This window comes from Saccopteryx leptura, chromosome X (genome assembly GCF_036850995.1).
Source record: "Saccopteryx leptura isolate mSacLep1 chromosome X, mSacLep1_pri_phased_curated, whole genome shotgun sequence".
NCBI classification, from domain to species: Eukaryota; Metazoa; Chordata; class Mammalia; order Chiroptera; family Emballonuridae; genus Saccopteryx; species Saccopteryx leptura.
Window position 1 is genome coordinate 72519527 of NC_089516.1, and position 14705 is coordinate 72534231.

Here is a 14705-nt window from a genome sequence, read left to right on the forward strand (position 1 = left end):
CCTTCATATTCTTTACTGCTTCAGTATTTCTACTGGCAAAGTCCAATTTTTAGACGTTAACTCTAAAATTTATCTTTTATTATCTAAAGTAATCATTCCAAAGAAATATCCAGGGTAAATAAAATCTTAGGACTTGTTCTGCCAAATAGTTGAGACTGGCATCTGCTGAAGTGCTAAATTCTCAAGGCTTCTCTGGGTATATACATGAGAAAGGGTTCACCTCTCCATTAGCACACTGGTCCCTCAGAATAAAATTACAAGTCAAAATGGGCCTAATCAGTTGGTAGTGCGGTGGACAGAGCATCAGACAAGCCTGGGAGGACCCAGGTATTAGACTCCGAGGTCACCGGTTTTAGCGCTGGCTGATCCGGCTTGAGCACAGGGTCATTGGCTTAAGCGTGGGATAGTAGATATGACCCCATGTTCGCTGGCTTGAGCCCAAAGGTCACTGGCTTGAACAATGGGTCACTCACTTTGCTGTAGCCCCCCCCCCAGTCAAGGCACATAGGAGGATGCAATCGATGAACAACTAAGGTTCCGCAAAGAAGAACTGAGGCTTCTCATTTCTCTCCCTTCCTGTCCATCTGTCCCTGTCTGTCCCTCTCTCTGTCACTAAATAAATAATACAAAAATACTGCAGTAATGATAAAACTTATTTTTTCAGTATTAGGAGGAAGCAGAATATACTATATAATTAATAAATAAATAAATGACTGACTTAATAAATAATTAAATGTGAGCATGCTGCAGTAATGATAAAACTTATTTTTTAAGTATTAGGAGGAAGCAGGGGTAAAGTATCATTGACCAGTTGACCCAAACCCTAATGGTCCTAATGCTCTATCACCACAGGGTAGGGTGATCTATCTACTTTTTGGATATCTTTTTTCCTTTAATTTGTTATTACTAAAGACAGAAACATCTGTGCACATCATTAGAAAAAAAAATGAGCATGTGCAAAGAATTTCAGTGAGGTATATTTAATTTTTTCAGAGGACTTAATGGGATACAATGTTACTCTGGACAAATAAAATGTCATATGCATGGTAAAAGAGGTAAAACTTTCACACATCATTTTACCACTACTGAGTACTCATCCCCATATTAATAAACACCTACTGAACTACTGGCACCTGTCCAATTTTCCTTGATAAAGTCCTGTTTATTACTTCAGAGAAAAGCATTAAACATTGAGGAAAACAATTTATTTACTCAACAAACTTGGTATACCTGGTATGTAATGTTAACAATGTTTGAAATATTTTCCAATCATGGCATAAAAATAAATGGGGAAAAGGTTTTCTAGTGTTAAGAATTTTTCAATGGTCTTTCCCTAGTAACCCTAAAATTGATTGGCTTCAGGGAAAATAATGTAGTAATTCAAGCAAGGGAAACTACAAATTCTACATTTGAAAATGTATTTTTGCATACCTGAAGATTGACAAAATCCAGTATGTGAAGACATCACTACATTTTCAGACACAGGCTTAATTCTCTGCTCATCGCTGCTGCCCTCGCCTACAGAATTCTGATCGTCCTCTCCTACATCAGAGGAAGATGAGGAAGTAATTTTTGCTTGTTTCCTTTTAGTGCTTGTTCTTAGAGAGTTTCTAAGTTGCTCCTTGGCATTGCCTGTCTTCTTTTTAGCTGAAGTTCTTTGCTTCTTCAGCTTTTTATTGTCTTCAGAACTTTCGTCAGCATCAGAAGACGACCCACTTTGTACTTCCTTGTTATTTCTCTTTGAATTTAAATTTCGTCTTTCCCTCAATTCTATTCTTTTCAGTCTCTTATCAGAAGAATCACAATCATCTTTTTTCACAGCGTATTTCTCAGTATCAGATGATGAACAATCTTGTCTCTTCCTTGAATTCTTTTCAGGCAAGTCACACCTTTTCTTCTCCCTTCCGGATGCTACATTTCTACTCCTTTTTTCTTCTGAAGAACCACAGCTCTCTCTTTTCCTCTGGAATTTCTCAGCTCTATCAGATAATTCCTCCTTCTTTTTAGAAGGTTTAGCCTTTATCTTTTCACTTTTCTTCCCCCTTTCCATTGTGTCATTCTTATTTTCTTTCATGCCTTCAGGAAAATGACAAATTTCTTCTACCTCTGGTAATTTCTCGTTGCCTTCGGATGATGATTCATCCTGTTGCTCCACCTTAATAACTTTTCTCTTCAAGTCTGCAGTTTTTCCTTTTTCTGCCCTTCCCTTTTTTCTCTGCTTTTTATCATCTTCAGAGGAATCGTAAATGTGCTCTTTCTTTGAGAACATCTCTGCAGTATCAGATAAGCGACCTCGGACTTTCTTGCGAGTTTTGCTTTTCAGGTGCTTACTCTTTGCTTTAGTTTCAGCCACCTTTTGGTACTCCGGAGAACTCCCACCCTCCTCCTTCCCAGAAGAAGGCTTATCGGTACTATCTGAGGAAACACTGGACTGCTGCTTCTTACAGAGTCTATCTCTTAACTCCCAGACAGCCTTGGCATTATCAACAGTGCCTCTCGCTGAAGAAAAATGGCCTCGCTCTGGTTTCCTTTCAACATCAGCAGATGATCCTTCCTGTGCAGCCTTCAAGTTTGGCTGCCCTTGATTACCTGTTCCATTTTTGCTGTGTTTTTCATCTTCGGAAGAATCATAATCTTTTGTATTTGAAACTCTTCTTTTAGGTGTTCTAGCAGCCCCGATTTTACTCATACTCTTTATCTCTTTTTCTAATTCTGAGTCATAATTAGAAGATTCAGACTGGTTTTCTCGTTTCTTTTTATAAATTATAGACCTTTTAGCTGATTTGCCTTTTTTAACATCAAAATCTGAGCCAGAAGTAGAACTTTTTCGTTTTCTCTTTCCTTTATCATCTTTCCTTGTTTGAGTCTTGAAATCACACAAAGTTTTCTCATGATTTGTATGAATTTCATTAATGTCAGTATCTGAAGAAGAACTGTGACTCATTCTAGATACCTCTTTGAGGATTGCTAGCATTTCATCAGAATCTGAATTTTGATCCACAATCTCCGGCTGCTTAGATTTAGGCAACTTATTGGTTTCAGGGCAATCTATAACCCTATCAGAAGAATTTCGCTTATTTTTTTTTCTCATTGGACCTGACAGTTTTTTCTTATCCTTAATTGTTTCATTACTTTCTTCATCTGAATTAGATGTTGCAGGGTTGGTTTCTGTCTGTCGCCTCAAGGGTGTAGTCTTTACACGTGGGGATCTTCGAAGATCAGATTCTTCTGAAGGTAATGAAACATCACATTCCAGTAAAAGAGTACTATCACTTTTTTCCTGTCCAAGTCCACAGTTCTCCGGCTTGGGGCTCAAACCAGAACTTTTACAGTCATCCTTATCTTGTAGAACTTCCTGACAATCAGCACCTTTAATTGGGGAATTAGAAAGGGAGACAGGGGTAAGTTTAACATATAATTCTTTTGTTACTTTAGCTGTAGTTTTTGACTTAATACCTCCTCTGTTGTCTTTTGAAGTAGTATTTAATTTTACAGAATTATCCAGTTCTTGCTCGGTGCCACTGTTGCCATCATCCTGATGATCAGCTGAACTCTGAACTTCCATGGCAGTCTCAAGATTCTCAAAAATGTCCTCTGGAACTGAGGATGGAACAGACACAATATCCATGTCTAGGTCTTCAGAAGTGTTAGCAGGTTCATACTGAGGTTCCTCTTTTTTATCAGATTTCTCGTGCTCACCACTGGTACTTTTATTTGCTCTTTCTTCTTGTCCTTGAACACTCTGATCCATGTGCTCAGTATCTAGCTGCTTTCTTGGCAGTCTGGCTTCTGATTCTGAAAAATCCTTCTTTTCCAAAACACAGGGTTTTTCTCCTTTGCGCAGTTTGGTTTCAAACTTAGCAACTATGACTTTATGCTCTTTGGTATTTTTCTCTTTGTTTACAGCTTCCAAACCTCGAATCTCTAAATTCAAATCTTCTTCTAATGCAAGATGAGCTTTCCTGATATCAGCCAACACAGATTTAAAAGCCTTAAGTTGACGCAACTTTGTAGCAGAATGGATTTCTGAATTATCTGTTGCCTGCTTCAAAAATTTAACATAACTAGAGTTCATGTTGGCTGTGGTCTCAATTAATTTTTTTGCCTTCTTAACCATCTCTTTGGGCACAATTAGTGCTGAATAAGAGTAGGTTACAGAACCAGAACATGAATCATCTACTTTCTTTTCTTCTCCATTACAATTCGAACTATTTTTCTTTGGAGAAAATCTGGGAGTATGGTCACACGCTTTATTATTCTTTTCATTGTCAACTTTTATCTTCTTCTTATTTTGTTGCAACAACTGCTCTAAATTTTCAAATACACTGTTACATGCAGTAACCAAGTCCAACAAAGGCTCCGGGTGACAAATGTAGCAATACCATTGGTTGTTCTCATCCAATATGGTAGAAAGCTCTTTTCGGCCAAGGTTCCGCAGAATGCATTTCTTACAGAAGGCATTATGGCAAAAATCACAACAAATCAAGTTTCCACCTTCTGCACACCATCTGAAATTATTTAAAGATTAAAATATTATTCCCAAACAAAGCTCATTTTAAATCTTTTCACTGTTAAAGCAACTTAACTTTTCCTGACAACAATTTTAATAGTAACACAATTTACATCATCCGCTTATTCTTTATTAGAAACTTAAAGTAGACATAAACCTAAAGCTTTGAGGAAAAGCACATCTTCCTTTAAGGGTATCAATGACAAAACTACAAAAAATGAATCTAATAACAGATTATGTAAGAAATTTCCTGACCCTAAATAAATAAATAAACTGAATTTTAGTTCATCTTGACGTACGTACTACCTACCGACATTGTTCATCCATTCCATCTGAGTCACGGCTAATATCATCACTCATGTAATATTTAAAGCAATTCTATAAAAGAAAAAGAGGAAATTTTATTCAAAATTGGTAACATCGATAAAGAAAACTTTACATTTTAAGTCATTAATAAGGGAGTGTGTGTGTGTGTGTGTGTGTGTGTGTGTGTGTGTGTGTGTGTGTGTACTTTAGACAATCAAAACAAAAACACTGAACTATCAATACTGGTACTTTCTAGACATAGGAACACCTAAAGAAACCAATTTCTTGTAACAGATTTCCATATATATTCCATATATAAAAGTTCCACACTATTCCATATATAAAAGTTTATAAAACATTTTGGTAAAGCAAATTTCTGATCTCATATAACTGGTTACTAAAGCTCTACATTAGATGTGGAGAGACACTTTGGTTGTTTCCATGTCTTGGTCACTATCAATAATGCTGCAGTGAACACTGGGGTGCATATATCTTTGTGAATAAATGTAAAAATTTTTCCGGAATGTATGCAGAACAGGAATTGTTGGGTCATATAGTAACTATATTCTTAATATTTAAAAACCTCCATCCTGCTTTCCATAGTGACTATACCGGTCTCATTCCCACCAGCAGAAAGTGAGGATGTCATTCATCTATACAACCTCTCATTTATTACTTAATAATGTAATAAATGTCTTGTTCATAACAGTCATTCTAACACACATGAGGCAGTATCTTATTGTAATACTGATTTGCAGTTTTGATTTATAGTTTTAATAGACTGAATATATAGTGTGTCCGTAAAGTCATGGTGCACTTTTGACCGTTCACAGGAAAGCAACAAAATACGATAAAAATGTGAAATCTGCACCAAATAAAAGAAAAACCCTCCCAGTTTCTTTTTTTTTTTTTTTTTTTTTTTTTCTTCTTTTTTTTTTTCATTTTTCTGAAGCTGGAAACAGGGAGAGACAGTCAGACAGACTCCCGCATGCACCGGACCGGGATCCACCCGGCACGCCCACCAGGGGCGATGCTCTGCCCATCCTGGGCGTCGCCATGTTGCGACCAGAGCCATTCTAGCGCCTGAGGCAGAGGCCACAGAGCCATCCCCAGCGCCCGGGCCATCTTTGCTCCAATGGAGCCTTGGCTGCGGGAGGGGAAGAGAGAGACAGAGAGGAAAGTGCGGCGGAGGGGTGGAGAAGCAAATGGGCGCTTCTCCTGTGTGCCCTGGCCGGGAATCGAACCCGGGTCCTCCGCACGCTAGGCCGACGCTCTACCGCTGAGCCAACCGGCCAGGGCCCCTCCCAGTTTCTGTAGGATGAAGTGGCAGCATGTGCGCATGCACAGATGATGACATCACACCATGTATACAGCGGAGCAGCCCACGGCCATGCCAGTTGAGATGTGGATGGTACAGAGGAAAGTTCAGTGTGTTCTGTGGCTCGCTAAATTCAAATCCGTGACCAAAGTGCAACGTGAATATCAGCGCGTTTATAACGATGCGCCACCACATAGGAATAACATTATTCAGTGGGATAAGCAGTTGAAGGAAACCAGCAGTTTGGTGGAGAAACCCCATTCTGGTAGGCCATCAGTCAGTGACGAATCTATAGAAGCTACAAGGGATAGCTACCTAAGGAGCCCTAAAAAATCTGTGTGTGAGCCCACATCGAACTGCACTGAATAGGTATGAAACTGGGAGAGTTTTTCTTTTATTTGGTGCATATTTCACATTTCTATCATCTTTTGTGCTTTCCTTTGACCAGTCAAAAGTGCACCATGACTTATGGACACATTGTAGAAGTCGTGGTACAAACACTGCTCACGAAAATTAGGGGATCAGGGAACATGCAGATACTCCAGTACTTCAAGCCTTTTGTATAGTGCACTTTCACCAAAGAAATAGAAGTTAGTCTTGCGTCTCATTTGCATAATCAAACAACTTTCTTTGACTTGTCGTTTGCTTTTCTGATGTTCTTATTTAATAAAAAAAGTTAAATACTTCTTTTTTTTATTGCTGCATATTAATTTTGAAATCTCCCAATTTTTGTGAGCAATATATATACAGTGGAATACTACTCAGCCAAAAGAAAAGATGAAATTTTTAAAAAGGGCAAATTACTGCCATTTGTGACAACATGAATGCATCTTGAGAATACCATGCTAAGAAAAACAAGTCAGACAATAAAACTCAAGAACCATATAATTGCACTCATATGTGGGTATAAAATTAAAAGCAACATATGAACAAATAAGGAAAACAAAAACTCATAGACACATATAAAAACTTGTGGTTACCAGAAGGAAGGTAAATGGGTATAGTGACAATAAAGAAGGGTAAATAGCCTGACCAGGCGGTGGCGCAGTGGATAGAGCGTCGGACTGGAATGCAGAGGACCCAGGTTCAAGACCCCGAGGTCGCCAGCTTCAGTGCGGGCTCATCTGGTTTGAGGAAAAGCCCACAAGCCTGAACCCAAGGTTGCTGGCTCCAGCAAGGGGTTACTCAGTTCTGCTGAAGGCCCGCGGTCAAGGCACATATGAGAAAGCAATCAATGAACAACTAAGGTGTTGCAACGCGCAATGAAGAACTAATGATTGATGCTTCTCATCTCTCTCTGTTCCTGTCTGTCTGTCCCTGTCTATCCCTCTCTCTGACTCACTCTCCATCTCTGTAAAAAATTTAAAAAAAAAAAAAATTAAAAAAAAAAAAGAAGGGTAAATATAAGGTGATGAGAAAATTTAACTTTGAGCTGGACTAGGCGGTAGCACAGTATATAGAGCATCAGTCTGGAATGCTGAGGACCCAGGTTCAAAACCCCAAGGTCGCCAGCTTAAGAGTGGGATAAACAGACATGACCCCAAGGACGCTGGCTTGAGCCCAAGGATCGCTGGCTTGAGCAAGTGGTCACTCGCTCTGCTGTAGCTCCCGGGCTCAGGAGCTGCAATGAAAAATTGATGCTTCTCATCTCTCTCCCTTCCTGTCTGTCTGTCCCTATTTGTTCCTTTGTCTCTCTCTGTCCCTGTCACACACACACAAAAAAAAAAATTGTGACTGCCTTATGACCCAGCAATTCCACTTCTGGGAATATATTCAAGGAAACCTGAAACACTGATTCAAAAGAGTATATACACCCCAAATTCACTGCAGCATTATTTACAATAGCCAAGATCTAGAAGCAGCCCAATTGCCCATCAGTAGATAAGTGGATAAAAAAAAAGCTGTGGTGCATTCACGCAATAGAATACTACTCATCCATACAAGAGAAGGAAATCTTACCTTTTGAGACAGAATGGATGGACCTAGAGGACATTATGCTAAGTGAAATAAGCCAGTCAGAGAATGACAAATATGTGATCTCACTTATACATGGAATCTAATGAACAAAATAAACAAAACAGAAATCGATTCAGAGATACAGAGAATAACCTGACAGCTCTCAGAGAGGAGTGGGACTCAGAGGTTAGGTGGAACAAGTAAAAAGAAAGAAAAAAAACTTCACAGACATTGACAACGGTACGGTGATCACCAGAGAAAAGTGGAAATGGAGGCAGGTAGAAGAGGGTAAAATGGTGACAGGAGACTTGACTTTGGATGGTAAACACATGATATAATTGACAAATGATATGTTACAGAATTGTACACTTGAAGCCTACATAATTTTATTAACCAACATAACCCCAATAAATCCAATAAAAAATAAAATGTTTATAAGAAAAAAATAGTTCAGATATAAAATTTTATATTCAGTCTGATCTCAACTATATAAATATGCCCTTTTAGAAAAAAATAAACGGAAATAAACTAATGTTTATGCATGAAGAAAAGGGAAGGTTATAAAACATATGTGTGCACATAGATATACTCTTCAGATTTTCTAACACACTATGCCACAGGTAGTCAACCTTTTTATACCTACCGCCCACTTTTGTATGTTAGTAATAAAATTTTCTAACCACCCACCGGTTCCACAGTAATGGTGATTTATAAAGTAGGGAAGTAATTTTACTTTATAAAATTTATAAAGCAGAGTTACAGCAAGTTAAAGCATATAATAATAATTACTTACCAAGTACTTTATGTCGAATTTTCGCTAAGTTTGGTAGAATAAATCTTTATAAAACAACTTACTATAGTTAAATTTATCTTTTTATTTATACTTTGGTTGCTCTGCTACCGCCCACCAGGAAAGCTGATCTGCCCACTAGTGGGCAGTAGGGACCAGGTTGACCAGCACTGCAAAAGTGGGTGGTTTTTATAAAAAGGTTCGCCAACACGGCCCTAGCCTATGCCTAGGATATGCTGAAACAATCCCACTTCACCAAATTAATTCCTATTATATTTCAGATGCCATTTCATATCATCTTCATTATAGAGCCCCACATCCAACTTCAAAGTACACAGGTTTCCTGTATGTGCTCACAGTGCACAGCATCACCCTTATCATGGCACTAATAGGGTTTTGGGGGTTTTTTTTGGTTGTTGTTTTTTGTGTGTGTGTGTGTGTGTGTGTGTGTGTGTGTGTGTGTGTGTTTTCTGAAGTGAGAAATAGGGAGGCAGAGAGACAGACTCCTGCATGTGCTCGACCAAGATCCACCTGGCATGCCCACTACAGGGCAATGCTCTGTCCATCTGAGGCATTGCTCCACTGCAACCGGAGATATTCTAGTGCCTGAGGCAGAAGCCATGGAGCCATCCTCAGCACCTGGGCCTACTCTGCTCCAATGGAGCCCTGGCTATGGGAGGGGAAGAGAGACAGAGAGAGAAAGGAGAGGGGGAAGGGTGGAGAAGCAAATGGGTGGGCGCTTCTCCTGTGTGCCCTGGCCGGAATCAAATCCGAGACTTCCACACGCCGGGCCGATGCTCTACTGCTGAGCCAAACAGCCAGCGCCCTAATAAGGCTTTTATCAGTGTTCCCCACTAGAGGGCAGAGACCATTTCCGTCTTCTTCATCACTGTGCACTGAATCTGACACACGGCAAGCATTCAATTATTTGTGGAATGAATTATCAAAGATCATTACATACCTTACAAATAAGGACTTGCAGTGACGGATGTCTATAAATGGAATCTTTTTGAAAATGATTGACCTGTTGTCCACAAGCTGTGCAGCTCACAATCCCATGAAGCCCATCTTCTAGGAGAAAGGAGTGACCTTTATTAACACATACACACACACACACACAGGTATTAACATTAGTCATAATTTGTAACTTTCTTATTGGAAATTAAAAGCCTCACAATCTATGGAAAAATGTCTTTTGCATACAAGTAAAAAAATTAATAATGTTATGAACTTATTAAAAACATGACCTTAGCAAATCTCAAAGCTACAAATCCTAACTTGTTTCCCTTTACAAATACAAGACCTATTTCTCACAACAACTTGATATAACATAAAGAGACTCCAAAAAAGAAGTTCTAGGCTCTGGCCAGGTTGTTCAGTTGTTTAGAGTGTCATCCCAATACACCAAATTTTTGGTTTCGATCTCCTATCAGGGCACATACAAAAATCAACCAAAAATCAACAAATGAAGGCATAAAAATGTGGAACAACAAATCGATGTTTATCCCTCCCTCCCTCTCATTCTGTCTCTTTCTCTCCTTTCCTCTTTCACAGAAACAAACAAAAAAATCAATAAAAAAAATTTTTAAAGTTCTAAAAATAGGGGTCAAGAGCTCTTTTTTAGTTTGCTATTGCTGGGCAAATAAATTCAGTATCTGATGTTAAAGAATTTAGAAGTAAGTGATATATGTGGAATTCATTTCTTCTCTTTCAACCCTATACTTAAGTTAGATATGTCATAAAGTTATTATTCTCAAAACAAAACTGTCAACACAGATCTTCTCAATATATTATGTGAAAACCTGATATTATACTGTCAATTTGTTCCTAAAATTTACTTCAGCACTATCCACAGTTCCCATTAATATGCCTTCTTTCTATATCTATTACATCATCTACTTCATATTGGCACTATTTCCAAATAATACTTGTATGTACATCTATCTATATTGGCAGCAAAACCTCAGAAGGGTGGAGAGAGAGAACAAAAGGACAACAGCCCCATTCATCAACTGTCTGCAGAAAAACAGACTGAATTAATGTAAGCAACGAAGAGTAAGAGGAAACATCTCCTGCCTCAATCTCATCCCTATCTCTACCTAAATGCTTCAGTCTGAGCTGAACATAAGAATCATCTGATAAATTTGTTTGAAAAACAAAGATAGAATCCCCACCCTAAACCACTGAACCAAAATCTCCTAAACATTCTTTTTAAGTTTTATGCATGATTCTGATATGCAACCAAGACCTTGATGCAAGTAAGAAGGCAGATTATGATTCAAAAGAAGCTGGTGAAATGTCCACATTTGTAAATAAAAGGGAGATCACAAATACAAAGAATACAAACTGTCTCTTTCCCTAAATAAAAGACAAAACAATATAACATTTTTTCACTCTTTAATTTCCTATTCTTTTTTCTTACTTTAAGGTCTAAGCACTATGGACCCAAACATTATCACAATTATTTTTATTTGCAGAGATTAAAAACATTTATCTAAGGCACAAGGGCACCATCTTATATTTTCTTGACAGAAAATCTAGAGAACTTGAAGTCTTACTATACAAGCTACTAATATTGTATTTTAAATAGTACTGTCCTGCATTAGTGTTTGATCTTGAGTAGTCAGTCATATATTCTGCATCTGTTTTAACAGAAACAAACATGTTTCTGCTAAACAAATACAAAGTATGCTTCTTCATTTAAAATTATTGCATTCAAAAAAATTAACAACATAAATAAAAGCTAGAGTTTGAATGATATCTATTAAGCATAATCTAGGTCAGCGGTTCTCAACCTGTGGGTCGCAACCCACAGGTTGAGAACCATTGCTCTAGGTGCTTTTTGCACATGTATCACTTAATTAAAACTAGATAATACACTGAAGAATTTTTCCCACATGTGCACAAGGAATTGTATAGAGAAGCGGTTTTTAATCACAAGACAACAGACCAGTCCACCAGAATTTTTGTGCTGGTCCATGAAAAAGTTAACCACCCCTGATGCTGTATGAAGACTGCAGACCCAATGATGTGAGTCTAATTCACTTATGCTCAGTGTAATTTCTGCCTTAGTGATCCTTGAAGTAATTCTATTTTCAACAGTCCCCAATTTAAAAAGGTTGAAAACCACTGATATAGAAGACAGTCACTGTAGCACTAACTAAAAATTTGAAAGAAAGAAAACTGAAAATAACTTCACATTTGGAAAATGGATAGTGTTTACTCACACAACAGAATTCTATAGAACAGTGAAAAAAAAACTAGATGTACATTTATTGATATGGATAAATTTCAAAAACAATGTTAAATGAAAAATGTTGCAATACAATGTATACAGGATACTATTTTGTATATGTTTAAATGAAAAATAAGTGCTCTCTAAATATATGTATAGAAAAATATAAAAAACATGCATGAAAACACACACACACAAACATGCATACAAACATCAGGATAATTACTACTTGACAATGGTAGAAAAGGGAAATTGATGAGTAGGACTGAACCAGTATTTTATTTAAGTGAAATCTGAAGGACCGATTATAAAATACTGAAATGTTCCTTTGCTTTATGTACTTGTTTCTATATGTTTTAAATTTTTATGTTATATCTTAATGATAATACAATATATAAATTAAAAAGAGGCATTATTGTTTCTAAGTTCAATATATTTTAACAATTTTAAAGAGAAAACAAACGTATTGTGTCATACAGAAAAAATCAGGTCTAAACTATATTTTCTAACAGTTATACTGGGAAAAGGCTGTCAAACAGGCTATGGTATTTAAAACAGTGCCTGCAAAAATGTTCAATATAGCTTTATCTTTGTGTTTAATTTTGTTTGAAATTAATATGAGCCTGACCAGGCAGTTGCAGAGTGGATAGAGTGTCGGACTGCAATGTGGAGGACCCAGGTTCAAGACTTTGAGGTCGCCAGCTTAAGTGTGGGCTCATCTAGTTTGAGCAAGGCTCACCAGCTTGAGATAGGGATCACTCATTCTGCTATAACCCCCCCCCCTCCCGGTCAAGGCACATATGAAAAATCAATCAATGAACAACTAAGGAGCTGCAACAAAGAATTGATGTTTCTCATCTCTCTCCCTTCCTGTCTGTCCCTATCTGTCCCTCTCTCTCTCTCTGTCTCTGCCACAAAAAAAAAGGAAAAAATTAATATGAGTATTTTATATATAAAGTTTACCTTCTGACGGTTTACTAAATTAGGTTTCTGGCCCTGGCCGGTTGGCTCAGCGGTAGAGCGTCGGCCTGGCGTGTGGGGGACCAGGGTTCGATTCCCGGCCAGGGCACATAGGAGAAGCGCCCATTTGCTTCTCCAACCCCCCCCTCCTTCCTCTCTGTCTCTCTCTTCCCCTCCCGCAGCCAAGGCTCCATTGGAGCAAAGATGGCTCGGGCGCTGGGGATGGCTCCTTGGCCTCTGCCCCAGGCGCTAGAGTGGCTCTGGTCGAGGCAGAGCGACGCCCCGGAGGGGCAGAGCATCGCCCCCTGGTGGGCGTGCCAGGTGGATCCCGGTCGGGCGCATGCGGGAGTCTGTCTGACTGTCTCTCCCCGTTTCCAGCTTCAGAAAAAAATACAAAAAAAATAATAATAATAATAATAAATAAATAAATAAATAAATAAATAAGGCTTCAATTTTAGAACTAACTTTCCTTAGAAGTCTGACCATTAACTAGCAATACAGTACCTCAGATCACTAGTTAATTCATACAAGTGTATATAAATAAACATAGTTAAATTTCCTGTGTGATTTCTGACAGCTTAAAGATGTGGAAAATCATTAAGACAAACAACATTAACATTTAAGGGCTACTATATGGCTATAAACAGGTATTTCCTTAAGCACAATATAAACATTCCTACACAGAACACTCAGTAAAATATTCCAGAAACTTATCAGCTCAGACCAACAGCATAGCAAAGTGGCAACTAGGACAGCCTTCCCAACCACTTTTGTTCTTTTTACTTCTCCTTTCAGCCCTTATTCACAGTTCAAACATTGACTGCTCCAGAGTACCTCCCAGAAGACATCATTTCTATATTAATTTTAACACAATGCAATACACTTAATGATCTGTCTTCTCTAGAGGACCCATGATCAAAAAAAAAAAATCTTTGCCATCACCTTCTACTTGCTGATTCCATTGTTTTAAGAATACGACTTAGGCCTGACCAGGCAGTGGCACAGTGGATAAAGCATCGGACTGGGATGCGGAGGACCCAGGTTCAAGAACCCGAGGTCGCCAGTTTGAGCACAGGCTCATCTGGTTTGAGCAAAGCTCACCAGCTTGGACCCAAGGTCGCTGGCTCAAACAAGGGGTTACTCGGTCTGCTGTTGCCCCACGGTCAAGGCACATATGAGAAAGCAATCAATGAACAACTAAGGTGTCGCAATGAAAAACTGATGACTGATGCTTCTCATCTCTCTCCGTTCCTGTCTGTCTGTCCCTATCTATCCCTCTCTCTCTGTCTCTGTAAAAAAAAAAAAAAAAAAAAAAAAAAAAAAAAAAAAAAAAAAAAAAAAAGAATACGATTTAGCTTTGGTGAGCTTTGTTGCTCAATGACACCCCACTGCGAACTAGATTCTTGTTAAATCTTCCTTATGCTTGATAGGGGTAGAACACCACACTGTGGACAAAAGACAAACAACTTTTCCTTGATATTCTCCAACAACTAATATCTTATTTAAACTGAAAACTGGTAATATGTATTTTAAGAATACAGATATATTTTATCAGTTCCATCAAGATAATCATATAGCACTGAAATAAAAATCTACAAAAAATTTCACCAATAAAAGAACTATGCTATAA

General features: G+C 38.2%; 1 protein-coding gene across 6 annotated transcripts in view; it reads right to left on the reverse strand.

Annotated features, from left to right (window-relative positions):
• ATRX (ATRX chromatin remodeler) overlaps positions 1–14705 on the reverse strand; it is a 218938-nt gene that overhangs the window by 148217 nt on the left and 56016 nt on the right. For 4 of the 6 annotated variants that reach the window (XM_066357918.1, XM_066357920.1, XM_066357922.1 and 1 more), the window contains 3 exons: positions 9842–9969; positions 4821–4888; positions 1432–4508 (listed from right to left, as the gene is read on the reverse strand). In XM_066357918.1, coding sequence (XP_066214015.1) covers positions 1432–4508; positions 4821–4888; positions 9842–9969 — 3273 coding nt within the window. The remainder of the gene's footprint in view (positions 1–1431; positions 4509–4820; positions 4889–9841; positions 9970–14705) is intronic. The other 2 variants (XM_066357919.1, XM_066357917.1) reach the window with 1 other exon arrangement.